Raw genomic sequence first — 27,411 nt, forward strand, 5'->3', positions numbered from 1 at the left:
CAATGGCGTCACGCCGACAGAAGAGAGTGTCGCCGCAGGACGTGTAACCCGAAATTACAGTTCTTCAAATTTTGATTTGACGGTTCTCTGCGGTGTGCCGTATCTCGCGTACATACACGGACGAGTTGTTTCGTTATGGCCGATGCAGGCCTCAGCCTAGATGATATAATTAAAAAGTCGAAATCACTGGGAATGAGGGGCAGAGGAGGGTGAGGCAAAATTCTGTCGTTTATTGTATCCGGTATAGTGCACCTATCGCTCGGCCTTTACGTTCACGTTGCGTATTTATAACCTTGACGCTCTCGTTCTCTCCCTCATGGAGAAATATGTGCGTGAAAATCCGAATCCGGAAATTCTCGTTCGGATCAATCCCCCCCCCCCCTTTCGATAAATCCCGCGTCGCAAAGTCGTTGGAGTAAGCTGGTGCGGATTTTGTTAGTGGTTGCGTATAACTCTGGAGCAAAATCTGCCGATTGCTCCGCCTCAGTCGGCGTTACGTCCGCCCGGCTCGTTTAATAAGAAATTTGCTCCACGACTTCTGGACGCTAGAAAGACGTTTTGCCACGTCTCCCTGCGGTTTCCGTTTAGCAACAGTTTTAGAGCTTGGATAAAACCCAGAAAATTTACATGTATCTTATGATTCTACACAGAATACGCAGGGGCATCAGCAGAGGGGCACGAGCGAACGGTTCTGTGAGAGGACGTGGCAGCCAGGTGATCACGGATGCACGCTTCAAGATAATACAGAAGAACCGGGAGAAGCTGACTGATGCCAGGGACAAGCTCGCTGAGATAGCGAAGCAGAGCGACGCACGGCTCAAGCTGGACAAGCTTCGCGCGTCTCATTACAAGAAGTTGGACACGCTCGCGGGAATCTCACGCAAGACCGGCCGGAATGGCAGGCTCTCGCTGTCTACGAACAAAGTGCCACACTTGATGCAGCATGTGCTACCGCCGAGTATACCACCAAACAATTATATATCGCCTCCAACAAGAGCGGTCGGGTATAGACCACCTCTTGCCGAACCCCATTACTTAGGAGATATGAGTATGGATTATACTGATGGTATGTGAAGAATAATATGGATCTGTTGCCATTTAGCCGTTATTTGGCAGAAACATTAGGCATTTATATTTTTTTAATATTTGGAATTCTTTTAGCTGTATCATTTTCTGTTGTTACTGGCATTACATTTAAAGGGTTCTTAAAGGATAAAATACATTTTAATTTCTGCTTAAATCTCTGGTTAAAAGTATTTTACGAAATAATTTTAGCGTGAAACATTCGCTCAATATTGGAGGAGTAATGTAAATACAATTTTTGCAATTTTGGTCCAATGTTATAAAGGGGATGCTTTATCTTATTTAACTAATTTGTTTAAACATATTGGATATTAATTGTATCTTAATTTGCAATTAATATTTTATGACCAATATTGATGTCACATAGCGAAATATTTGGAAAACAATGCATTCCCAATATAATCAATGTGTAGCCAATATTAGCCAATGTACTATCAATGCACTTTGCTAGGGAAAGTATCTAATATTTTTGGCCAAATTTGTATTTATATATAATTTTATTTAATAAAAATTTATTTACTTAACGTTAATGTATGTTACATATATTTAGAGTAAAATCCAGAAAAAATATGTTTAATTTTTAATTAGAAACATTTTAAAGTTTTTATTGAAATAATAACTATTAAAGGGAATATTTACATGTTAGCTTATTCTTTATCCTTTTAGATTATCTGACGGATTCTTCTTCGTTGAGGAGGACTGTGAGTAATGAATATGCACCAACACCTCCACCTCCACCTCCTGTATTCAGCATTAATCCGATTTCTCCTTACACTTGGGTCAAGTCCAGGAACACTAATGTAACTAGGGTTCCAGCTCGAAAGTTGGAACTAGAGAAGGAACGGGAAAGGCAAAGAGATTATAAACTTGCTGCACGCTCTGCGATGGTAATTCCATCGCCTTTCATGCAAAATTTATATATAATTTTTGATCGATTTAATTGATATGACCTTTTCTTTCTGTTACAGGTGAAAACTGTTTCACCTCCTTATAAGGAAGATTGGAGTTTTGGCATGAAGTCAAGGTGAATATTTACAGGTTATTTTACAGGATATTATCATAAAGTCTTATTGCAATGTAAATGGACCCTTTTTATGATTTTGATTATAGAACAATTGTAGCAGAGGAAGCAGCCGATTCCAAGTACTACGATTCGAGAAATCTTCGAGAAGTAGGAGTTAAATCGCGTCTCGAATCTTCTGCTGCGAACAAGGCGAGAACGATGGGCGTTTTGTCGCGGCCGAAGACAAGTTCCAGTTCATCATCGACGCAATCGAACGGCTATCGAATTGTAGTATCCAACTTACAAGCTAATGTCACACAAGAAGATATCAAGGTGCGGTAAAAATAAAGAAAAATAATTTCTGAAACTTTTCGCATTTGTGCTGCAAAGTGTTGATTAAAACAAAAATAAAAAATGTCTCTGTAGGAATTATTCGAAGACGTCGGGGAGTTGCTCGTATCGAGACTAGTACGTCCAGGTACAGCAGAAGTAATTTATAAAACACTGAAAGACGCGACTAAGGCAGTTGAAACTTATCACAATCGACAATTAGATGGTCATCCAATGAAATGTCTTCTCGTTAATCCACGACCAAAAAATAATCCAACTGGGCCAGCCGTCCGATCTATCACTGAGTAAGTATTGAAGTATTTTATATTACTGTATGTATTGAGCGTACAGTTTCTGCCGTATTCTACGAATCTATTCTATTGTATGATGGATCGTGTGATTGGTATATGAAAGTCGAAAGCAGCGCAAATTTATTTATTTGGATCAGTATCACATGAAAATCATTATGTGTAATTTCTCACATCTTAATTTCATAATGTATCGTAGCTGCAGAAATTAATTCGGAGTTTTGAAACAGCTGCCTGGAAATATGTCGTTTATAAGCGTTCTCTTGGCTTGAGGGCTTTTTCACGATGCAATTTCTTCTCTACAGGTCGAGACGTAGTATCAGCTCGAGTTATGTACAACCAAGTTTAGGAGCGGTGCATCGCGCATTATTCGACGATTCTTAATCGAACCGTATCCATTTTGATATAAGTCAATACAATATGAAGAAAGAAATGTCTTGTATGTACGTGTAATGGACATTATGCTTATTAAGAAAACGAACGGAGAAACGACGAAACACAGAACACACGCGTTCAATATACGCAACTCCAATTCCCAACTGTATTAATAAACTTGTACCATTCATTATCTTTAGTCTACACGGTCTATGCGACCAATAACACTGGAACGCACGTAAATTTTCATTATTTTTTAGACAATATGAAATATGAGATATTTTAATTTTTTTATTATTTAATTTTTTTTTAATGTTATACTTTAATATACTTTGAACGTAATAACTTACATTAAGAGTCTGAAATAGAGAAGTTTTGATATTAAAGGAGCGTTAACAGAAAAAAATTTAGGCGTTCTGGTGTTAGAATATAGAAATATTCAAAATTAATACGATCGCGGAACCGCGAAAGTATTAGGTGCAAGTTGCTTTTTGTCATTTAATATGTCCGAATAAAAAGTAGTACTCATTCAGAAACTTTGATATTCTTTTCAAGATGTAACAGATATGATATAGATATTCATATATAGTTAACTACGCGCGCGCGTGCGTATTATATGATCGTAGATATAACTTATTTAGTTTTTTTTTATGGATATGTGGCCTTTATAGTTTTAAATATTTCTAAGATTATATTCTGTGTATGTCTATTGATGTCATAATTTTTCATGTTCATACGATAAACTTACACAGGAGCAAGTACCGGATAAATTCGTTTTGAGGATCCATTTTATAATCATATATTTGATAGAACGCGAAAAAGGGAAGAGCGACTTAATATATGATAAAGAATTTATTTATTTATACGTACAACATCATCACAATATTCATACCTATAAAATATAAAAGCTAACACCATGCATGCTGCTGCTGACATGCACTACAAGTTCACTTTCCTGGGGAGAAGGTATAATACGTTATCGAAGAATAGTGCGGAGTTCTTAAAGTTGGGAAGTTGATATTTTGACACGGAGAGTAAATGGCACATGAATGGATTTTTTTTCTCCGTTTAACGACTAATGACGGGGAGAGCGGGGAGGGGGGGTTTATTACTCTTCGTCGCATGTTCACCACGTGGAAGGAGAGGGATATACAATGAAAAATACGAAATATTCAACTTAAAACTAACGCGGACGTGTTAATTAGTGCCTAGACTTATGTCGCTATACATATCCGCGTTGTCAAATATTTACAAGAAAGTACAAAAACAATACTGGATCTCACCGCAGGATGAATAATGCAGGTCAACGCGTGAGATCTCTATCCTACTCAGGGATACAATCCAAATATAAAACTCTACATCTTGTACGCGCGCTTCGCTCCGCCCGTTCACTCGTCCCGTTTAGTTTCTACGGTAGTGCTGATGATGTTGATGATGATGATGATGGTTATTGGCTCTGGATTTATTGTTAGGCGTACGAAGAACCTCTGCGTAAGACAACTCTAATCGCTTCAGCCGAGCCACCTCCTCCGACGCGGTGCTGGGTTTGAAATCCTTGTACTCGAAATTGTTGTGCTGTGGTTGCTGCTGTTGCTGCTGCTGCTGTTCGTTCGAGCCACGTGTGAAACCATACATTTTCCTATTGTCCTTCGATCTCGCGTATACATTGTGCTGACCGTTCCACGCACCGGAATGCTCGTGCTCGGCAGGATTGAACGGTCTGAATCTTCTTCGACCACCGCCGTTAGACTTGGGTGGCACAAATTTCGGATTCGTCGTGGGAATAACGTCCGGCGTGGACCGTTCATAACTCTGCGGCTTTTTAGCAAAGTTCTTCTTCGACGAGGGCTTCTTGCGGACGCGCAAATTAAGAGACATGTAATCCATTTTGCAACTCGCATCCTTCGCAGGCTGCTGATTCGCAGCGGTGCTGCCAGGCTTGCTATCGGACTTTGCTTTGCTTTCTTTTGGATTAGCCGGGCTAGCGGTTTGCACCCTGAAGACCGGTTCCGACACCACCGACGACACCATTGAAGACATGATGCTTTGATTGTCATCCGTCGCTTCGCTCTGCAAGTCTTCCTGAAACGACGCGTCGTACTTGGTCTGCGACGTAGTCGAATCGTCCAGTAACGGTAGCTTCTCGCCTTCGTCCTTCGCCTCGGCCGCCCGTTTCAGAACGCTGAAGATCTCGCTGAAGAGCTGTCGGTACTCAGGCGTCTTGCGGAACCTGCTCTCGAACGGGCTGTTGTCGTCATAAATACTGAACTTGCAATCCTCACCGTCGGCGATGGAGCATAAGAACGAGCCCGGTCTGTCGTCTGTTTGTGTCGCTTTGTTGCTGGTTTCATCCGAGAAACCCGAGGACGATGTCTCGGCTTCAGAAAAATCTGTTGGGGTGGCTGAGAAGGGCTTCTTGCCGGCGCTCTCAGGTTTAGTTCGCGAGGCGGTCTTGATCGTTTCCGGAGCGGTAGCCTCGATCTCAGAAGCGGCGGGATAGAAATTGTTAAACTCCCCAGACATCTCCAGCTCTTCCTGCAACGACATACACGTTGCGGGCGTGGTATCCTTGCGACGAGGCTGACAATGTCTCTGCACCTCCAACAAAGCCTGATACTTCTCTACCAAGACTCGATAGGGATTTGCGCTGTCCACTTCGTCGGTAGTTTCGTTCTTACTGCCTGTATCCTGTGTGCAGGTAATTAATGTGTGTGCAATTGAAATTTGAATATTTATTATATGATGTATTTGATTACGAATATTTAATTGAAATATTTAACTGAGGGAATTTATACGTACGAAGAAAAGCGATCAGCGTTCAAATTTTTCTATCTAAATCTAGAATATCATTACAAAATTATGTATAATTTTTATATTAATATAAAAAATTATACAGAATTTTTACTTATTTTGTCATTTCAATTTATGTTAGTAATTATATGAGACGTTGCGCAGAAGTGGAAGATGGAGGCTGGAAGCAGAAGGGCAAAGGACCTGCCAGATTTATAGGATATTAAAGATTGCAAAAAGTTCCATGAGAAAATGTATTTTATTTAAAATCTTATAAATCTGGCACTTATACATTGTACAAAGTAAATTAATTAAAATTATTCGACTAGACGCAGCGATTTCAATAACAAGAGCCATCATGCTTAAAACAACAGCACAAGCACAGATATTTACATATACTTATTCTAGATTCTTAATATTGCCGAAAAATGAACGCAGTCTTAATAATCTTTGGAAATTAAGCAGTCAATTTAGTCGCAGTATATCAGACACATTGTAAATCCCTTGACATTGATTAGAAAGGCATTTTTACGCTCTAATAGTCTAATAGATAATTAGACAGATAATTTTGTTTTAATAATAGATTGATTTTTCAATAAAATAAAATTATATGAAAAAGGAATAAAATTTTTAATACATATATATGTATAGATGTATGTATATATACATGTGTATACATATATATTAATATTAATATTAATATATATAATTATATAATTATAATTAATATATTATCTATTTATCCTATTAAAACAATATAAAATTCTATAAAATATTAATCAAACGTTAATATTGAATATGTAATAGCAAAGGAAGTCAAGATTATCTTTAATCAATCAAATTAGCATAAAATTGTCGAATTAAAGAATCTTCGATTTCGGATGTCCGAATAGCCAAAGCCTAAGGACAATTAGTGACATTTTGCGCAGAACGAACAACGGTATTTGAAAAGGTGCGAGCATTATCGGAACGATAAAGTTAGCTCTAACATAGACGATCGCTTTGGCAAAATGAAATAACAACAACGGTACTTTCATATAAGTAAATATCCTCCACAACAACCAACTATACCATCTACGTTCTGTCTTTGGCTTGGATTTTGCGAAGTTTGTCACTTCCTAAAGCAGACAAAACATTTATTACTATTCTAGGCGAGCATAACTGACCAAAAGAAGCGACAACGTAACGACAGACTCGAGCAAAAGGAGAAACTCGATTCGTGCAAACGAAAAGATTCACTAATAAGCAGCAAAGTTCGTAAGGATAAACTACGAATTGAAACTAAAAAGAAAAGAGGAAGTACCTGTACAACCAGCTCAGAATCCCGCTGATTCTCGCTGATTAACGACTCGGCCACACTTATGTCGTCGTACTCTTCCTGATCCAGCATTATGGAGATTTCATCATGCGTCCTCGTGTCCATACCGCGCAAGCAACGCCCGCATAACTGACCTCGTCTATAATAAAGATATTCGCGCTTGTTTCACAAATATTGCCACTTTGACATCGTCACGTGGAATATTTTCGTGCCAACGATTACGACAATGCGCAACTTTTTACTTCAATGCTTACTTTTATTCGCGTTAAAGCAAATCTCTTCTCGCAACTTTTAATTGGACATGTGAGGCAGTGTACGTTTAAGAGAGGGAAACGAATGAAAGGATCATCTAACGCACCTGACTTCCTCCAAGGTGTTAATCTCGTCCTGTAGACTCTTCACGTCTTGCGCCTTGTTACGCAACTCCGTTAATTGCTCCTCCAATGCGCTGTTCTCCTGCAACAAGGTGGTCAGCTGCTGGCTAAGCTCGGACACCTTCTTCTGCTCCCTGGCCCTTTGATTGCGCGCGTCCTGCAGCTGTCTCAGCAACTCGGTCATCTCCTCGTCACTCGCCGTGGTCGCCTCAGTGGTCTCTTGGGAGGGCTTCGGCGAACATGGGGCAGCTCTCTGGATACAAAAAACGTAAGTGTTACTGATTTCTTTTCTGAAAACTTGTAGAAGAAGCGAAGAACGATGTTATACATTAGAATGCTCGAGCTATTTGTACCTGTTTCTCGTTGCCACCTTGCGTGTCCGAAGTCTCCCAATTGATACTCTGTTGCTGCTGCATTTGTTGCTGTTGATGATATTGCTGTTGCGCATTATTCCTAGACGGGCTCGCGGCATTCTGGCGCAGTTGTTCGGTCAGGTCGTCAATCTTCTTCTGAAGCTCCTCGCATCTTATTTCCAGATTCTCGATAGTCACGGATTGGCTAGTCAAATTGCGCGCAAATCGTTAAATAATCATCAGTAGGAGTCTCCTTTTACCGCGGAACGTATTACGCTACGCGGTATCGCAATTTCTCCGACGGTCGGACATCTGTTCGAAATGTCGCCCCGTTTGGGAGAAATGCGCAGCGCGTCTCCGGCGAAGTTTCTCCGGAATTTCGGGTCAACCGCGAAGCGATCGAAAGGCGCATTGACCACGAAATCCCGACGGAAATTTCGCGGTCACGCCGTATATCGTTAACAAGAGCGCTTGTTATTATCCGGAGAAATAGAATCCATTAGGGAGATTAGGATGGCGTTAAAAGGGGGAAATTAATACTTAATAACTTTCCATGAACTTTAATTGTATCAGACGGTGCATGAATTATGCATTTAGAAAGGTGAGCTTAGAACGGTTCACATAGCCGGTACACAATACGGAGAGCCTAACAAGATATAATAGCAGATCTCATTATAAGCCGGTACGTTTTCGCGATACAGAATTTTATCTGGTATAAGTTATCTCAAAGCGGATCAACCTTTCTTTCGAACGAGATTGCCAAATTTTTCTTTCTCTTTTCCCCTCCGATTCGAAGATGTTTCGTCCGGAAGATGGAAGAAACGGTGTGAACAAGAAAAGCAAAGATGACGCGCCCTACCTCTTGATCAGCTTCTTGTCGCTCGTGTTCTCGATGACCAGGTGATGATTCGCACGTTCCAAATCCTGCACGCTCACTTCCAGCTGCTCGTAGACTTTCAGCCGCGTATTGTTTACCTCCCTCAGGGCGGCAGTCTGCTTTTTCATGTACTGCGGAACAAACAGGCAACATCACGCGTATTCATCAGGCGGTGCAATTTCGAGGTTGAGCGACTCCGCAAATTGTTGCGACTCGAATTTTTCTGCGCCGCGCGAATTGACGCTCTGTTCTTATATATAATAAAAATGCTCGAATATACGGAAGATGCTGCCAGTAAAGAGTTTTTAGAGAGTAATTAGGAGCGGAGGGGAGGGAAAGAAGAAGGCGATCAGTTTGCCGCGGGTGATAATTATCGAACTATAACGCGGAGAATTTATTGTGGGATTTATAGTAACCTCAATTTCTTGCGTTTGCTCCTCCACGGTAGCCTGGTGCAGCTTGATGATGTTCTCCAACTCCTTGTTCCGTTCCAGCAGGGTCTTGCCGAGCTCCGCCGCCAGTTGTAGATCTGCGCAAAACATAAGACATATTTTTGCATGAGCGCTTCTCAGGCCTCGGAAGTGATACCCCCTACCCCCATTGCGAGCGCATTCTTCGTTTTTGATCCTCCCGGATCTCCGATATACGCGCGGGGACAATAAGACAGAGGGAATCGAACGAATCGTGTGAACGTGTAGTTTTGGTTTTCCGTGCCGTCGGCGAAACCAAGGGAATTCGAGGGAACATCTACGCTGACGGAATCGAAATCGACCCGGACTCGCTCGCGGAATGATAATTAGCCGCGTGAACCTGATGCCGAACGTCGCAGGTTGCAGGTTGCGCTGCCCGCCGAGCGCGAACGCGCTCCGGTTCACTCTCGCGGCACTCCCTCGTTCTGACACCGGCTAGGGCCAAGGACCTTCGCAGCGAGCAAACGACCGAGCTACCGCGTTTCGCGGTACTCGGTGTTGGGGCAACGTGACCCAAGTTCATGGACGGAGTAGGTTGAACTCTTTAACGCAACGGGAGCACGGCGGTGAAATTGTCTCCGGATTTCAGCGAGCGTGATAAATGTGATAAAATAGATTAAAGCTGTAGCTGTCCTTATCGAATTGACCTTTTGGCGAAGTAAAGATACTTTTTATTATCCCCTTTTACTCCTTTTTACCCTCTTCTACTCTTACAACAGTTATAATATTCGACCGCGCAATAATAATTGCAACAATCTGCTGTCTCTTCTGCAAAAAGTTATGCACTTCTTCCGTACGGAACACTATCCTCTTGACCACAACACCACACGATTGTCGACGGCATCGATCAATCTTTTCCGCACGGATTCCAATCAATCTCCTTTCACGTCCGCGCTTACTTACTATTTTCAGAGGAGGATCCCTTAAGGCTCTTAAGGTACGCGAGCTCGATAGAATAATCCCAGCCCTCTAACGAGTTGGTCTGGGTCTGCGGGTCCCAGACCATGTCCACGCTCTGCCCGCTCATGGCTCGCTCGTGGTGGGACCCGTGCCAGCAGTTCCCGTCGTTGCTCTTTCCGACACACACAACCGGTTCCGTCGGAGGCAGCCGGTCTTCTGTGGTACCGTGGTAGCCAGCCCGATCGAAACGTCGTGCGCCCACCGAGAGCGGTAATCCAACTCCCTCCTTTCCCGTTCTCGTCTCTCCCCCCGTCCCCCCCTCTTCCTTTCATACGCTTCTGGGCCCGACTTCTGTCCCCGTCGCCGTTCCGATCGAGGGGGGTCTCACTTCACCACCCGACCACTTTCCACCTTTTTAAATTTTGGACTAGCGCAATAAGACTCGAACTGGCGATTGGACTAAGTTAAATTCCGTCGAAACAGGGAAGAGCATTGACCCTGGGAAGAGTAGCGCTAAATGTAATCGTAAAAAAGAAGTTTGTTCTCTGATTAGTCCGACGAAGAACGATAAATCAAATCTTTCGCCGTTCTCTTTCTTTCTTTTTTTCGAACAGCATTTAGCTCCCCTAAGTGCTCCGGTACTCTCACTCCGGCGAGTCCTCACATCCTTTCCCTTCTGCCTTTCTACGTGGCTCGTTCCCGTCGTTCGCGGGATGCTCCGGCGCGATAAGAGAAGGTGTCCTACTTCTGAGATCTTTCGCGCGCGCGCGTATCTTCCCACCGGAGGGAAATGGGGGCTGTAGGTTGGCGAGACAGGGTGATCTGACGGATGATGAATAGCGATAATCGTCGGATTTATCGCTCGTTTTGAAGACACGGGTGAGCAGTGCAAGCTCGCTTCGGAGAGACTAAGGGGACGTAAGCCACATTCCTATTTTCCACCTCGCTAACAACAGTTCGAAGAATGACGCGCGAGTTTTCCTGATAAGACTAATCATCGTGGTCGTTGCATTGTTTCGAGGTTATGATGTTAATTAATTCGGAGCCACCGGTCGAATAATAGCGATTAAGCCGCACCGTTCCTGTCTATCAGCATTTAGTTACGTTACGTTAATAGCCGGCAAAACCTTGATCCACTTGGACATAATGGCGAATGGCGACAATCAGCGACACGGCATGTAAAAGTTTTATCCGATGTTGTTTGACACGTTCACTGTTCACGATTACATGCATTGAAGAAACAAGTATAAAGGTTCATACGTACATCTATAACGTGTGATATAAAGTTTCCCCCTTTGTCTGAACTTATTCTACATATAAAAGATTGTCAAATGTCGATTTAGGACATCTGGGCAAGTGTTATGAAACTGTTGGAAATGGATTTTAATTGGAATTATACCGTTTTCCCTGGAAAACACGACAGAAATGTGGGAAATGACTGAGTAATTTTGATGGGAATTATTCAGTTATTAACAATCGCCATTATTTTCTCATATTCTTTACTTATTCCTCATTCATTACGTATTAATTACAATATATAACGTAGCATGGTCAATTCACATAAATTTAAACATACTTCTACCGACGAAAAGATTCACAACAATTTTATGTTTGGCAACATCAGATCCGATTAATTCGCGATCGTGAAACGACGAATTATGATTTCTTTTTATATTACGACCTTTCCCACATTACGACTTATCTTACATCTCATTTTACTACGTTTAACAATTATAACTTTATAGTACTGTGTCGCGAAATATTATTTGCACGACATCATTAAATTGTAAATTATGTAATTGTAATATGTAAATTAAGTTCTCAAGTTAATATTCACGCTGAAAGAGATTCCGAGGCGTCGTTCGTTGTTTGTTTAATATTACGAGAAATTGAAGATACCTTTTTTTTAATTATTTATAACTATTCGCTTATGCTGTTGGCCTAAATAACACTTGATTTGTCGATTCTATACGAGCTGCTTAATATTCTTGTTTGCGGGATTATTCCATTCCGAAAAGTTTCGCGATACGCGATCTGATTCGTACCTTTCACGGACGTTCGTGCAGAGTTCGAAATCCGCGAAGTTTGCAAATCATTTATACATTTCGCATTCTATCCGACCGCCGTGGAGCGAAAACCCTATTGTTTCTAATGGACCCGCAATCAGATTGAACCTAGCGCCGCAACGACCTCCGAAAAACATCGCGGCCCGGTGCCCTCGTTACTCGCACACAATCACACACATTACCGCGCCGTAGCATCGCGATCGGCCAGCCGAAAGAAGAAAGAGGAATTCTATTCTATTCCATTTCCCCCTCGCCATTTGACGTTTCGTCATTACGTCGACTTAATGACACGGTCAGCGGTAAACCAACCGTTACGACGCGGAATCGCGCGAGCGATATCCGAGAGGAGGCACAAGCGTATATATGATAAATTTCCGACGTGTGTTTCGTTGACCCTTTAAGCCTTCACCTATTAGCATCAACAAAGCCGTTTCTCGCGTAGGAAACGGGTAATGTGCATGCCCGTATGCACATGTGCGTGCAGGAAAAGTGGTACGCGAGAAATCGATGACAGCTCGTCCAGAAAACGCTCGCTTCTCGTTTCTCGCCTCCTCGTTCCTCGTCCGCGCGCGCGCGCGCGTGCAGGCGGAAACAGGCGCCTCGTCGTCGTCGTCGGGTTCGCGCGCGGGGTCACGGCAGAAGCGAAATTAACGAGCTCATCGTCCTCGTCATTACGCTCGACGAGAGTCCTCATTATCCGGCGTGACTGTAAGGTAAGGGGATCCGACTCGCCGCCCGCGATTAACTCCCTCGAGGGACTCTTCGATAACGATACACTCGATTCGTTTTACTCGCCCGCTCCCGGTGAAAGTCTCCATACATTTTTACGCCGGCCCGGGAGAGAGATTGCGCAACAGAATTTAGAATTTTTCTCTCCTTTCTTTTCGACGGCGAGTTTCCGCGGACGTGGATAAATCGTATGTGCGTTCGGTGAAAAGGCGATCGCACGCCAAATTGGATCGTTCGCCGCCGGCGACACGCGCGAAACGTGTTTCCGCGCGAAATCCGAAGCAGGCAACCAACACCATGGACGTTTCGGGGCTTGCGCTTTCCTCATGCGCTCGAAAGGTCAAGCCGATGCGCCTGCAGTGCGCATTCAGCAACAATAGGTCCCTCGCCTCCCTTCCTCTTCTTCCCTTTTTTTCCGCCACCCTTTCGCCTCGCACCGGCCCGTGCCAGCTCCCCCGATGAAGAGATTAATAACATTTTCGCCCGGAACACTCTCGGGAGAAAGTACCGGTGGACGAGGGGAGGGATTTAGATTCTATTCCCGGGGTCGCCGGGTCATATTCCAGTCGAAATATCATCGGCGATCGGCTTCTCGCGCACGTCGTCCACCACGCGGAACACGCGAAGACCCCGGATCGAGTTCCCTCTCTCTCTCTTTCTCTCGAGTCGGATAACCGTCGTTTCCGACTTTTGATTTTGCCGCCGTGGTTCGCTTCGTTAACAGACAAACTCTTCCGCCTACGTGCCCCGATACCGGTTCATTAGCTCCGCGCACCACGCCCTGCGACCATACCGTACCCATTTATATCGCATGAGAGACAGAACGATCGGTGGGAAATTGAAAGCGACAAAACGTTACTCTCCCTCTCTTTCTCGAAAAGCGATAGTCAACGCCGAGAAAAAATGGTACGATTATATCAACAAGACACATTGACTGAGTACATTTCGGTGAAAGCAAGTAGAATTTATTATCATAATGGGACTCGAGATTTTTTTGTAACTGGAACGTTTGAAAGACTTTATTAAAGTACAGTAATTCCTATAAGATTTCTGATTCGTTTGTTTTTGTTTTTTTTAACAGATAGGTTGCATTCGTCAGATTTTTAATTAATGCAATAATTAAGGCTCCTTTTTCAATAAACAAAATTTTATCGATTTGATTGTCGCTAAGAAGAGGAATCTCAGACATAAAGTCGAACATTATCTTAGAGATATCTAAACAAACGTTGTAAATGCGCTTTACAAAAATATTATTCTAAAGACACATTATGAATCTGACTTAGACTTTGGCCGGTTACTCACAAATCGATTATTATCTTCAGACCGTCTCGAGTAATATCTTAAGATAGTAATATACTCTATGACTGACTGATTGATGACATCTTAAGACAGTAAAGACCTCAAAACGGTCTTTAAATACTATTCAAGTTAAACAGCGGTTTTTGTGTTGTTCAAGATTCTACGTGGGTGGAGAGTGGAGGTCAGACTCGATCTTGTCAGTCAACCGGAGCTTTTCTCTTTACCGGGGACTTTCGCGTTCCTCGGGCGATAATATCGCTAATGCGATAATTAAAGCGCGCGTCGACGCGAAGTTGGGTGCGGGTGCACCACGTGGGTGGAGAGAAGGCGAGAGCGTGACAGACGACATTCGAATATCTCTATATCCCTCTCCCCCCCCCCCCGTTGAATTGCAGTAGCACAATGCCATTCATGCGCGCGTCCGCTCGCTCTCGCCGGGTTCCTCTCTATCTCTCTTTTTCTTTCCTCCTTCGGATCTTTTTGCCCGGTATACGAACCAGTAACTAGAGCCTAGCGGCGTTTAAGCATCCCATGTGGGCCGTGTTCTCGTCATTGTTTCGGGTCGAGCGTAAAAACATTCGGACGACGCGCGCGAGGTTCAACGACGCCGACGTCGCGAAAGCGCGCGCTGAATGAGAGTACACGAGAGTACACACGTGAAATTTCGAGCGGAAACGTGCGCGGAAGGAGAGAGAGGAGATTCCTAAATATACATTAACAGGGAGATTCCGAAACTATCCGATTTTCAGAGCTGCACGAGCTATATAGCGGCTCTTCAAGAACGTGTCTTTAAAATATCAGCTTAAAAGTTATCGGAATTTCAAAGTTGTAGACTTTTAAGATTTATTCCTTTTGTCGAATCAAGAAATGACAAGCAACATTAATGATAAATATTGGAACTTTGACTTTGAAATTAGCTGCAAAGAAAAAAAAAACAGCGAAAAGTTTAGCTTGTAATGGCTTATGCAGCAAAAACGACTATATTTTATATAAATAACTTTTAAACGAATGAGTAAATCTAAATAAATTTTTAAAATATTTATACAAGTTTTATTAGTACATACGTACAAACCTTGATTTAATTTATATATTAGTTTCTCATCAAATTGCAAATACGTACTCGGAAGTGCGAGTTTACATAAGAATCGAGAGTAAACAAAAATGAAGTAACTTTTAATTTAATAAGAAAAACATATGTTCAAAGATGGTTTGGGAATGCATCTTTTGCACAAAATTCTATGTTAAAATATTCTTTCCCCCCCCCCCCTCTCTCTCTCCCTCTCTTTCATATCATCAGATATTCATAAATTCCTATAGGCATTTTTATTGCCGGGTGGTCTTTAAGTGTATTCACCGAAGGCAACGGCTCTCTGCGCCGGGCCGACGAAGTTCTTGACCGGTCCGACACGGTGTACAGTAACGACTACCGGTGTAATAATAACACCGCATAATTTGTAATTACATGTTATTATAATTCCCGAGTAGATACATACGTTTATTGGTGAAACGTATACACTTTTACGATACTCCCGGTGTAAAAGGATTAATTCTCGACGAGAATTTATGCCGTCGTGCTGTCGAAGCACGGGGCTGCAGAAATATCGGCGCCGCACACGCAATTCCGCTGCACAAAACAGAAACTACGAGATCTCCGCATCTCGTGAAGGAAAAGTCAATGCGGGCGAGGGTATATCCGCCTTCGCGTTACCGTGCGTCTGTAACTGCACACTGGTCCAGCTCGCCGACTTGAGTTTCAGCCACCCGGGAAACAAGCGAGCCGCGAGATAGTCGGCCTTTAAACATCTCGTTAGCTGCACTTCTCTGAAGCTGCAGCGTTATGAATCGTCCGAGTCAAAGGCGATGACCGGTCCAATATCGCGCGGCAAAGTTTTTCTTCGGGGAATCTTTTATTTTTTTCCTCTTCGTTCTTTTTTTCGGCAAAACAAGCCGGACCGTGGAGGCGCGCCGGATGTGCCTCTTTCGACAGTGCTCACTCGGCGGAAGCCGAGTGAAAGTATCTCGGGCACTTTCGATCGTCGAAAGAACGACCGGCCTTGGCTATTTCACACATAATTATCAGTCATTATCCCGCATTCGTTCTATTAAGACGTAACCGGTATTGTTGCGCGTGTCGCGCCTCTCTTGTCAGCACCTCTAAACGATCGATCTTATCCCGTCGACGAGGTCCAACGCGAGGCTACGCGCCGCGAGTTATTCTCCTATAATAACGCTAATCTTGTTACGATAGGATTAACACGATTAACGGGAGGGTCCAAGCGGAAGCTGAATTCCCTCCCGATCTACGATCGAATCGATCCCATCGCTCAAGGCCACCCCGATCGTCCGTTTCACCTTCGCGGCTTAATTGGGAAAAAGTGGCCGTCTCTCGCGATGAACGAGGGACGAGATCGCGAGGAAAGCGAACGGAAACTGTCGCGCGGTTTTTGCCCGCGGGTTTTCACGGCAATTTCACATCGTCTTTTTCCATCGTTCCGGCGTCGGCGTCGACACGAGGAAACAGGCCTAAGTAACAACGTGCGAATCTGCTCGACATGTCTGTCGACAGGCCGAGCAATTAGCACGAGACGATGACTGCCGATTTCCCGCGGCGCGCGAATAAATCAAGGAGCAAATCGAGATCGGGGGGTGAGATTTCCAGCGTTACGAAGGACGAGCGCGTATCCCGCGAGAGGTTCCGGAGTAGGATATCGTAAACTGCGCTTCGCGCGGCCGCAGGAAGGAAGGAAGGCAAATTATGCATATTGATATCGTTCCGCGAAATAAACTCTCTCCCCTCGAGAGGGGGGTTTCACTTCCCGGAGGAGGCCAAGCTCTCCGCTCGAGGCGTAGGAGAGGAATTGGAATTCGCTGACCCCGCGAGATTCTGGAACGGCTTTGTAGATCGCAGATAATGCGTATCGCGCGGCCGGTGTGTAACGCTATCGGAAAGCGGTATAGGTATAGGAATAGGCGTATATCTTCGTGGAGGATGAAGAAAGAAGGTCAACGTTACGGGACGCCCGGCGGGCAACGTTACGGGATGCGGGATATTAGACGTTCAGGTCTCGGTATAGAATGTAATCGCTGGATTACCCAGCGATGAGATGACTATCTTCGCGATATGCTAATTCGATTTTCACGTCGGAGGCATTATCAGCCGCGCGCGCGCGCGCGCGCCCGGTAATTAATCCGCTGGTTAACTAGTCGTGTATACGCGGATACCCGCGGTTTGCCGCGGCATCCTTCTTTTTTACTCGCGGGTTTTGTAAGCGAGACGATTGTGTTTGAAACTTGTATATACGGCGAGCATATTAGCGGAAACTCTGTAGAAAACCTCCCTACCGCGCTCGCGCGCCATTTTCCACGCGCCAAGGTAGAATTTAATATCGCGTCTTCTTTATTAGGAGAGGAAAAATGGGGAGGGGGGGGGGGGGAGAGGGGAAGATAATGGGCGGTGCGCGAGAATGTCTCGCGCAATTTGGCACTTCGTTACGGTTGGAGGTCGACGAGATGTGTCTCTCGCAACGAGGAGAAAGAGCGCTCGTTAGCGCGGCGCACACATCCTCTTCGCACGACCGAGACACCTTCCCACGGCGCACACGGCGGTTGCGGGGAATAATAATACCGCGCGTATAACGAGAGCCGTGATTATATTCGCCAACCGACGTCACTCTTCCTCGCCGGCGATCTTCTATGTCGATCTCCGTGTACGCAACACGTGGTGTAACGTCGTCGTCGACCGAGGGAGGTCGTGCGTGCGTGCGTGCATGCCACGCTAAAATCGAGTCAGTGTGCCAAACGTTGATTTACCGGCCACGCGTGCAACGTGTGTTCGCGCGGACTCGAATTCCACGCCGTGGTCTTTTACTTTCACAAAAATTCGCGGGGATCCGCGTGGGACGCGGATCGCGCTCGCGCCGACTGCACACGCGGACTACATACGCAAAACGAGGATTTTAGAATCCTCCCGAGAGCTAGCTTGACCGTTTTCGATTCAACGAATGGATGATAGAAGGAGGCAAGCGCACCCTCGTGACCCTCGTACCCGTTCTACGAAACGATGTAAAAAAGTTATGTAAGGTTACGTAAATGGTAATTTGTAAAATTGCACAATTTACGGCGAAAATGAGCATATGCAGTCTTTGGCGAATAACTTCTGAACAAGTATGTGGGTCCAAGTAAACTTTTGCACGAGCATTTATTAGCGCTTCATTAATGTATGCGTACAGAATTTAATTCGTAATGCTGCTTCCTCATCAAACTTGCAAATAAGCGCCGCGGACCGTGGTTTTACATAAGAAAGGGGAGTAAAAACTTAAGTAACTTTTATATTAATAAGAGAATTATGTTCAAATTTTACAAAAAATATTCAAATGTATATTGTAAAATAATCTATGAAATATGACACATATAATAAATTTTATTAAAGCTAAAGAAATATATATATAAAATTTATTAAAAACGAGAAATCGTGCTTTGAAATAGTCGAACAAAGTTTGTTTATTAAATCTATAAGAAATCATTCTCTCTGTGTACATTTTTAACTGTGTTTGCCTGTTGCAATATGATCTTACGGAAAAATACATTCTCAAAACGGACAGTCTCGCAGCTGAGAATCGTCGACCGTTTAACGAATAACAGATGTTCGGTAGATGCACACAATGCTACCTTGTTTCCGGAATGGAATCTAACGCATCCCCGAGACGCGTCTGCCGAGACAATTAGATATTCCGACAAAAACAACCGTAACAATCCGCGGGCCCGAGGTACCATCACGCGGTATTCATCGTGCGTGACACGACGGTATCTGAACCGAGTCGGAGGATGAGTAGGAGAGAAGAGATTCGCGCCGCGTTTTGCGCGTGGTTTGCGCTCGACAAAAATCACATACGCGAGTGACCGCGTTGCGTGCGAGGATGCACGCGTCGTCGGTAACGAGAGAAACGGGCGTAACAATGGCAGTCGCGGCGAATTATGGACGTGAAATTGCAAGGAGAGAAAAAAAAAACAGTGCGCCGGCACTTCATTTCTTTCTCTATCTCCTCTTTTGTGCACGCGCACACTCGCGGAGCGCGCGCGCGCGCGCGCGCGCGTAAAGCGACGACGACGTCCGACCGAATTGCATTCCGGACTCGATGCAACCAAGAGATTAGAATCAGGGCACGTATTACGGAATTATTCGATTGCTTCCGAGACTTCTGTTGCGTTTTCCGGGGATAGTAGATCCCGATTGGAATTCACTTTTGCGTCGCGCGCGAGATTGACAAGTAAGGGGAGAAAAAAGAACCCGATCGAGTAATTGCCGCTACTGATTTACGGCGGATATCGTGCGTGAAAGAGCGCGAGAAACCGGCGCGGCATTAAACACCGTCCGGAAATGTAAATTGCTCCCGCGAAAATTACATCGGTTTTCCACGCGCGAGGAGGCGAGAAAGCGTTACCATTTCGTGCGCGCTCGCATCGCGCGCAGCCTTGGGACTTTTCTTTTTTTCGCTTTTTTTTTCGCGCGAGACGTCAGGACGGAAAGGCGCGACGTAATCCGGACGTCTCCTAGCGTCGGCCGGCGCCGCGCAAACGAAAAAGGGAAAACAAAAGAGAGAAAGAGCCATCGACCACGATCCCATTATTTACCACGCGCCCTATTACGCGCGTGCGTAATTCCTCGGTTCGCGCAACGAATTCGCGCGCGGCGTACGCCGAGCGTGACCTTCGTGCGTTACGAGGATTTTTTAAATAATTCGTTACACATTCGGCCTTTTCGCGCTGATGTAACGCAACCGCCACACGTACGGTCGGGGAATGTATCATATATATTATACGCGTCTCGCGTGATGGCACGTGGAAACGATATAACGCCCGCGGCGTTGCCTACGTTCGTGTAAGAGAGGTAATAATATGCGCGATTCCGCGCGCCTTTTCGTAGCGCCTGCGAAATCGCCCGTCGGGGACTCCCGTGGAGATACACGCCCAGGAAAACTGGAACAAGTATGCGAGCGGTAACGTGCGAGGTAACGCGCCGCGGGAATGCAACAGGCGCATACCGTACGCTCACCCAGTGAACCGAGTATCAACCCGATGAGGCCCGCGAAGAGAAAAACGTTCGCCCACGTCGCGCGGGTAACGAGGCATGGCGACGACCGGTATTAATAGAGAAGAAGAGGATGTTGGGACCCTCCACGTTTACATCTTGTTACAACAACTTCGTTGCTAATCGATATTTTAAATTGAAACTCCGCGGGATTCAAAATTGCTTCAATAGATTCAAAATATCCGAGACTCCTGTAGCACAATATATTGGCAGTAGATTGTCTGATATTGGCTAAATATTGGTTACATTGGGAGTGCATTGATCAATGTTTTTCCAATGTAACGCCAATATTGGTCATAAAATATTGGTTCTAAATTAGAATACAATGAATATCCATCGTGAAAACATTGGTCCAATTAATGTTGAATCGATATTGCTGCTTGGGCAAATTGGCTAAATAAGTTGAAGCGTCTACTTTACAATTAACATTGGACCAATATTGTGAACATTGCCTTTATATTACTTCCCAATATTACACTAATGTTTTGTGATCAGGATTATTTGTAAAAATATACTATGTAAAATGGATCGAAGAAACAGACGCAGTGATGATAATGTGGTCCCTCCACTAAAATATATTTCAAAAAAACACAGTGTCTCATTATAAAATTGTTACAAAAAACGTTACGTTTAAAGCTGAATGAAATAGTTTCCCAATGTAAATGAACTTTGAGCTAAAACTACAATGCGACATCCTTCCAACCCAGCACCTGCAGGGGTCACAGTACCGCGGTTTTCTCCTCTAACCGGTAGGTGAGGGAACCGATCCGCTCGGGAAGCCGCGATGAATAGCCGTGCCTTACCTCGCGGAGGAGAGGATTCCGCGCGATGAATAATACGTCGTCGCCCGCCGGGTCGCGAGGAGGTGCACGGTCAACGAGAGAGACCATGGTGCAACTGGGTCAGGCTGCGGTCAGTCCGGTCATCGTCGGAATTCGACACGCGAGAAGAGAAAAAAGAAAGAGAGAGAGAGAGAGAGAGACGTATTCTAACGGCCGTTCTCCGCGACGGCAAGGAGGGATTTACTTATTCGCGGGAGACAAATCGACCATATACGCACAGAATACGGTAATTGCGGAACGTGTTACGAGTTGCCGTAACGCGACGCGACGCGCCAGGATAATCGCCCGTAATAATTCTCGCACGAGAGAGATCGTTTTGCGGCCGCGTGGTTTTGCCGATGGGCGCGCGCGATAATATCTGGCTAAGCCTATCACCCTTGTCGGCTTAAGAGACGAATAATTACGCGGGATATATTGTCAAGTTTTATTATGCGCGCCAATCAACGTGTGGCGCGCTATTCTCGTCGCGCACCTGCATCGACTTTCTATCTTTACGGTCTGTCTCTCCGTGCAGGTACTCCCGACCTCTCCCGCTCCTCTCTCTCTCTCTCTCTCTCTCTCTCTCTCTCTCTCTTCGTCGAGTCGAACCGCACGTTATCGAGACGCGGACGTTAAATAATTTCATCGGCGAGTGTAACGGTTACGTTATACTCCGCGGGGAGGGCCACCGAGGCGGGGCAAGGATCTTTGTTGGGCTTAGAAAATAATCCACGCGATCGATCGAGCGATCAACGAGCGATCGATCGGCAGATCCTACGAGCGTAGGATGGTATCCCTTGATATTCCAGACGGAGGAAATTCGTAGTTTCCGTTCCAGGTCACGGAGATTCGCCGGCTATGCATATCTCTCTCTCTCTCTCTCTCTTTCTTTCTATTCGCGAAGATAGGCATCTCTCCGCGAGGAGGGTCCCTCTCGGTCATCGCGCGAGTGCGCGCTGCTGCACCTTGTACCGTTACCGGGCATATAATCGCGGCGCGGCGAGCGAGGAGTCGACGTCCGATCGGATTCCGTGCCGGCGCGGATTAAAATCCAGCGGCTCTCCATCGCTTCCTCCGCATCCCCTGTACATACGACGCCGCCGCCGTCGCAATGTAGTTTCGTCGCCCGGCTTGGACGGAGCGCGGAGTTTCTCACAGCGACGGCGAGCCGCTCACGTCGATCGGCCCCGAAGTGTTACGCGAGCGTAACGATTCCGCTGCGTCTCCCCGTCTCGTGTTTTTAGCCGGCCGATCGACCCGCTGGGTCAGGATCGTGATGCCGAGTTTTAGAGGCCCTCGCGCGTGTTCCTCTCTAAACGCTCCGATTAATCGAGCCGGCATACGCGCGAGAAGGGGAAGGCTCTCACACGCGATCGGCTATGTATACTACATCTCGTTTTTTTTAATGACGAGATATCTCGATGGAAACGACGACGAACGACGTAAAAAAATGCGACGTGAGAGCGCAATAAGCTCACCATGACCAAACGTCCCCGAGGGTCCTTCGATGCGGAGAGGGGGAATCCCGGAGAAATTACGCGTCAAAGTTAATTATACGTCTACCGCACGATTTGACAATAATTCCAATGATTTTGTAATTTGACGTGCGTTAGATGGTTAAAAGTATAGATTACTCGGTGGAACCCCTCTTCCCTTTCCTCTCGCGCGTCATACAGGAAGAAAACAATGTTCGCACAGCAGAGAGAGTCCGGGACTCTCCATCACTTCCAATTGCGCGAGGGAGAGAAAGAGAGAGAGAGAGAGAGAGAGAGAGAGAGAGAGGAGGGGGGAGAGACAGTCGCCCGGAGGCGATAATTATAATCGAATCAAGTCCTCGTCAAAGAGACGCGACTCTCCTCGCGATTAGATAAACATTGCTTCGCCGATCGCCTGTCGCTCGGGAGAACGCTATCGCTAATTAACGGCTTAATCGACAAAACGACCGTATTTATCGCGCGTCAAGATGCGTAGAATGTGCACGTGTTGTACGGACGCTCCACTTGACTTGCCCGCCGCCGGGCAAACGCGAGGGGGTTTCCCGCGACATTGGAAAGTTCGATGGGGGGGACATTGGGGACCGAAGCCTACGTACGACGCGCGATGTCAACGCAGCCGCCGGGTTTATTTTTCTTTCTTTCCCGTTCCGCGTGTTTCTTTTCTTTTTGCGGCCGTTCGAACTCGCACTCTCTCCGATTTCAATAACGCCACTCGAGACGCACCACCGGAATTCCGGTTTAATCGTGTGTCGCGTGTGGGACGTATCTCTGTCCCGGTGTCTTCAAGTCTCTCGCTCCTGACCGGAGAGAAGCTGCAGGCATTTCCTATAAAACGGAACTAACGCGCGTTCGCAGCAGTCTCCATGAGAGAGAGAGAGAGAGAGAAAAAAAACGTAAAAACATATATACCTCGCTCTTTCACTTTATCGATCGATTTTGCACGCGAGTTCCCCGACATTTTCTAAATTTTCGATCTTCGCGCGATTTGCGCCGGGCATTAGAACGCTGAGCAATTGTTTTCGCACTTTGAAGTGAGTCGCTTAACGAAAGTGATGCACGCGCGGCGGCACATTCGGTTTTGAGGGATCGTTTCTCGAAACTAGATCACCTTCCCCCTTTCACCGCGGGTAGCAGCACGAAAGCTCGTAAATCATTTACCGTCACCGATATCAACGTCGTATTTCAGCAAATAATAATGCAAATGCGCGCGCGCGTTGTTGAAGGTGTCGTGCGATTTTGAGAACTTTCTCGAGTGAAAGACTTCACGATGTTCGATTATGTTTCGATTAGCATTGAACGAGCTCGGTAAGTAAGTCAAAAATGATTCGACACTCCGCGGCCGCCGAGTTAAGGGGCCAACTCCGTTGGAAACATTCTTATCACAGAGCGCGGCTTTCACCATAGAAATAAAGGTAGATAGCGGCTGGACCGAGTGCTAGCGACAAAAACACGTTCCGTGCGACGGCAAAAAAAGTGAATCGGACCTAAATACGGGGGATTAAAACCAATCGAGAGGTATATCGGAAGAGAAACGCGACAATCGCGACCAAGTTTAACGTCGTTCAATCGGGATCAGTTTCGAAGTTCTCCGCTCCGTAATATTGTTACAGATCTAAGGAGAGTTGGGCGGGAGGCTATCTGTCTGTCTGCCCGTGCGCAAAAGTCAACAAGAGATCGCGTGTCGGAGTCGACGGCAATAAGCGTGTATAATATTTTGATTACAGGCGACGCGCGACGAGAAAGTTTGATTTCCTTTCTCGTGTTCCGAGAGATTCTTTCCGAGGCGGTGCTGCTGCCTCGACAACAATAGGGACATCCGTATCGCCTAGGTACCTATTGAGGTGTCGGGCTACAGAGGAGAAGATTGCAATATCGATCCTATTACCCGCGAAGCAGATTGCGCGACATCGCTTCGTCTATATGTTAATCGTCAAGGATCTACGGGGAGGTTGTTATTTAGGTGACCTACGTCGCATCGATCGTACATTTAATTAGAAACTCGTTAAAGTGAAACGACTGTAATTCTACGAAACTTTCTCATTCAAAAATTATTATTCGAGCCACTTATTCGTCGGACGTCGTCCGAAAGGATCGATTCGCCGTTTCCGCGACAGCCAGTTGCGTTTCGATCAAACAAAAACGGATGTTCGAGCGCAAATCGTTACGCTGGAATTGTATTGGGTGTGGATATCGTATATTAGGACAGCGTTTGGCAATTTTTCTTCTAAATACTCCCTCACGTGTACAACAACACGGCTATTCATCGGGCCCTCCTCAGTCTAGAAACCGTCGAGACGATCGATACACGCGATATGTATGGAAAACATCGAGAAGGGTGTTTCATGGCAACCTATCGAGTAGGGTTTCGTCCCTTAAGGTGATTAACCTATAGATACACGCTATATACTCACTTTCACTCTTGCAAAGTTTTCCTTTTTATGTTATTACCTACGTACGCAACAAAATGGAAGAAAGTTTCGAAGAGAGATGGAAAATGATGGAGGTAATTTAGATTTGATTGGAGACGTAGGTGAATGGAACAAATTCGCGGAGGCCCTATCCCAGTCAAGAAATTAAAGATACGTACGCGTGTGTATGTGTCTCTCTTTTTTTTTTTTCAACCTTCTCCTAAATGTCAGCTCTCAATCGATCAGCACACTTTTCTGAAGCGCGGCTGTAATTGTCGATTAATCGTCTGTCACTAGCGCGGGCGCCCAAGTCGGTCGGGCCGCATATTATTTGTGCCCCACATACCGTCATTTTTTAAGCCGCGGAGAGCTGCATGCGCGAGTGCCCCGAGCGCCGAGTGGATGGATATAGTCATAAATATGCGCGACCGTCATTTCCTCCAGCCGGTCCGCGAGAGGAAGGAGCACAACCAGAACGCGACCGGCAATGGCGCGTAGTCGTTTGCATAAATCATCGTCCTTTATTTATCTCTGTAGCGCTCCATTATCCGCGTGCACTTTTAATGACTTAATAGCGCGCCGCGGACGAGCGAACGGGGGGCGGGGGGGGGGGGGGGGAATCCCGGAATCGTCCAAGACGAGACGAAGAAACGTCACCGGCGAGTCTCCGTGAATCTCGTCGGTGTTTTCCTGTACACGTTAGGGATTCCACGACGAATTCCGCGGAGCGCGCCGCGCGCAGACTCCGCGATCTAAAATACTCCCGCTGATCAATATCCACAAAACTCGCTCGCGTTTCTGGTGTCTACACGCGATCCTCCCCGCCGCACGTCCCGTCGCGGGGACCTCGTCGACGCGGGTTCGTGCCGACATTTCATAAGGATCGCGTTTTTCCACGAGCGGAGCACGCAACGCGGCGAGGAATCGCCGCCGGGCGTCCCTCGTGCTTCTCGACAACAAAATCCACGGAGAAAGAAAAGAAAAGGAAAACAATTTGAGTTCGACGCGACGGTGAATCGTATTTGATTACAGTTCGCCCGAGGAAAGGTATACGTACGCCACGCTGTCCGACGAATCGTCTGTTGTCGATCAGGTGGAAATCGCCGACGAAAATAACACTAAGGTCACTCGCGGCGATAAAATTTAATCGCGCGTAACGGCGGCAGCTTTTATATCTAAAGCCTCTCTTGTACTTTCTTCGCCGCGATTAAAGGTTGCTCGCGGGCTCGAGGGTCAACGAGAGCGAAAGTTTGGCCCAAGTGCGGGATATTCGCGTGAGGAAAGAAAAAATGCATCGTTCTGTTTTTGGAAAGCACTTTCTCGTATCAACGCGGAGGTCATATGTACATACAGATAATATATATGGAAAGAATCCAGGAAACGTCTTGCGGATATCTAAAAGATATTTTATTAAAAGTGTCTGCAAGATAAATTCTAGAAGAATTTTAGCTTAGGATTTGAAAATAATTTGCATAATTTTATTAGGCCCCATTATCTTGATGGCCCAATGTAAATGTAAATTCTTAAATGCGCGAGCGAAATTATTCATATAAATTCATATAAATACAGATAGAAAATACAGATGAGATTCAGTCCCTTGGCAAATCATTGGATTCCTGGGAAGTGTCGTCTCGAAGACATTCGCAACGATCTGGCGAAGACGCGACCGCAAGGGAATACCTTCAACAGCCGACGAATGTCTTCCACTCACAGCGCCCACACGAGCGCAACGGGTGCGCGTATCGCGCGACAAATCGATGAGTCATGCCGCTCCGTCCCGAGGTGAACACGCGAGAGCAATTCCCGTCGTTTCCAAGGGACGGAGGGACGACGCTCGCGGAGGGGAGGGGAAAAGCGACATTAACGTTATACATTAACGTTCCGTGATCAGCGGCAACTTTTGCTTCGCCGGACCAATTTTTTCACGTACGTTACATACAAGTCTCTGCTGACTTGCGGTTATTGCAATTATGCAAGAGGTGTGACGCCCGATTACGAGTGGACTTTGCGCGTGATCGAAGTTCGCGTTGATTTGTTTCCGCTCGTACGCTTATAATGCATACATGCGCGCCGCCGCACATCTCATCGATCCTCCTCGCGGAGCGACCGTCCATCGAGATCGACCCCGAAAACTCTCGCGACAATTCCGGCGCCGCCGGTCACACCTGCGCGCATTCTTGGCAGCCGCGGCCTTGACACCGGAGCCGCGTCCTCCGCGAGGAGGACGCGACACTTTCGAAGGGCGAGATCTCGCTTCGCCCATTCGACATCGCTTTTTCGAAAAATGTAACGAAAACCGGAGAGGAAAAAAAAGCGAGATTTA

General features: G+C 45.8%; 2 protein-coding genes and 1 long non-coding RNA gene across 3 annotated transcripts in view; 1 reads left to right on the forward strand and 2 right to left on the reverse strand.

Moving 5' to 3' along the window:
• On the forward strand, positions 1 to 3,630 carry LOC105829943. The gene is made up of 7 exons (XM_012669030.3): positions 1 to 209; positions 651 to 1,066; positions 1,750 to 1,970; positions 2,052 to 2,107; positions 2,194 to 2,419; positions 2,513 to 2,721; positions 3,030 to 3,630. Exons 1-7 carry the CDS (start codon positions 136 to 138, stop codon positions 3,106 to 3,108), a joined length of 1,281 nt encoding a protein of 426 aa, XP_012524484.2. The 5' UTR covers positions 1 to 135; the 3' UTR covers positions 3,109 to 3,630.
• Positions 2,837 to 27,411, reverse strand: part of LOC105829942 (cerebellar degeneration-related protein 2) — a 25,178-nt gene continuing 603 nt past the window's right edge. The window contains exons 2-7 of the mRNA XM_036293429.1: positions 9,228 to 9,340; positions 8,794 to 8,942; positions 7,935 to 8,139; positions 7,566 to 7,834; positions 7,193 to 7,346; positions 2,837 to 5,787 (exon numbers count right to left, since the gene is read on the reverse strand). Coding sequence (XP_036149322.1) covers positions 4,501 to 5,787; positions 7,193 to 7,346; positions 7,566 to 7,834; positions 7,935 to 8,139; positions 8,794 to 8,942; positions 9,228 to 9,340 — 2,177 coding nt within the window. The 3' untranslated portion in view covers positions 2,837 to 4,500. The remainder of the gene's footprint in view (positions 5,788 to 7,192; positions 7,347 to 7,565; positions 7,835 to 7,934; positions 8,140 to 8,793; positions 8,943 to 9,227; positions 9,341 to 27,411) is intronic.
• LOC118647823 lies at positions 10,778 to 27,406 on the reverse strand. Its single transcript, XR_004964963.1, has 2 exons — positions 21,424 to 27,406; positions 10,778 to 13,714 (listed from the first exon to the last, which is right to left on the reverse strand). It is a non-coding gene; the product is annotated as an uncharacterized LOC118647823 (long non-coding RNA).

This window comes from Monomorium pharaonis, chromosome 11 (genome assembly GCF_013373865.1).
Source record: "Monomorium pharaonis isolate MP-MQ-018 chromosome 11, ASM1337386v2, whole genome shotgun sequence".
Classification (NCBI taxonomy): Eukaryota; Metazoa; Arthropoda; class Insecta; order Hymenoptera; family Formicidae; genus Monomorium; species Monomorium pharaonis.

Bases quoted from the DNA above. Each gene is read 5' to 3' on its own strand.
- LOC105829943 (XM_012669030.3), top strand. From the start codon at position 136: ATGGCCGATGCAGGCCTCAGCCTAGATGATATAATTAAAAAGTCGAAA. The intron at 210-650 runs GTGAGGCAAAAT...GATTCTACACAG, and splicing joins GGAATGAGGGGCAGAGGAGG to AATACGCAGGGGCATCAGCA. The intron at 1,067-1,749 runs GTATGTGAAGAA...TTATCCTTTTAG, and splicing joins GAGTATGGATTATACTGATG to ATTATCTGACGGATTCTTCT.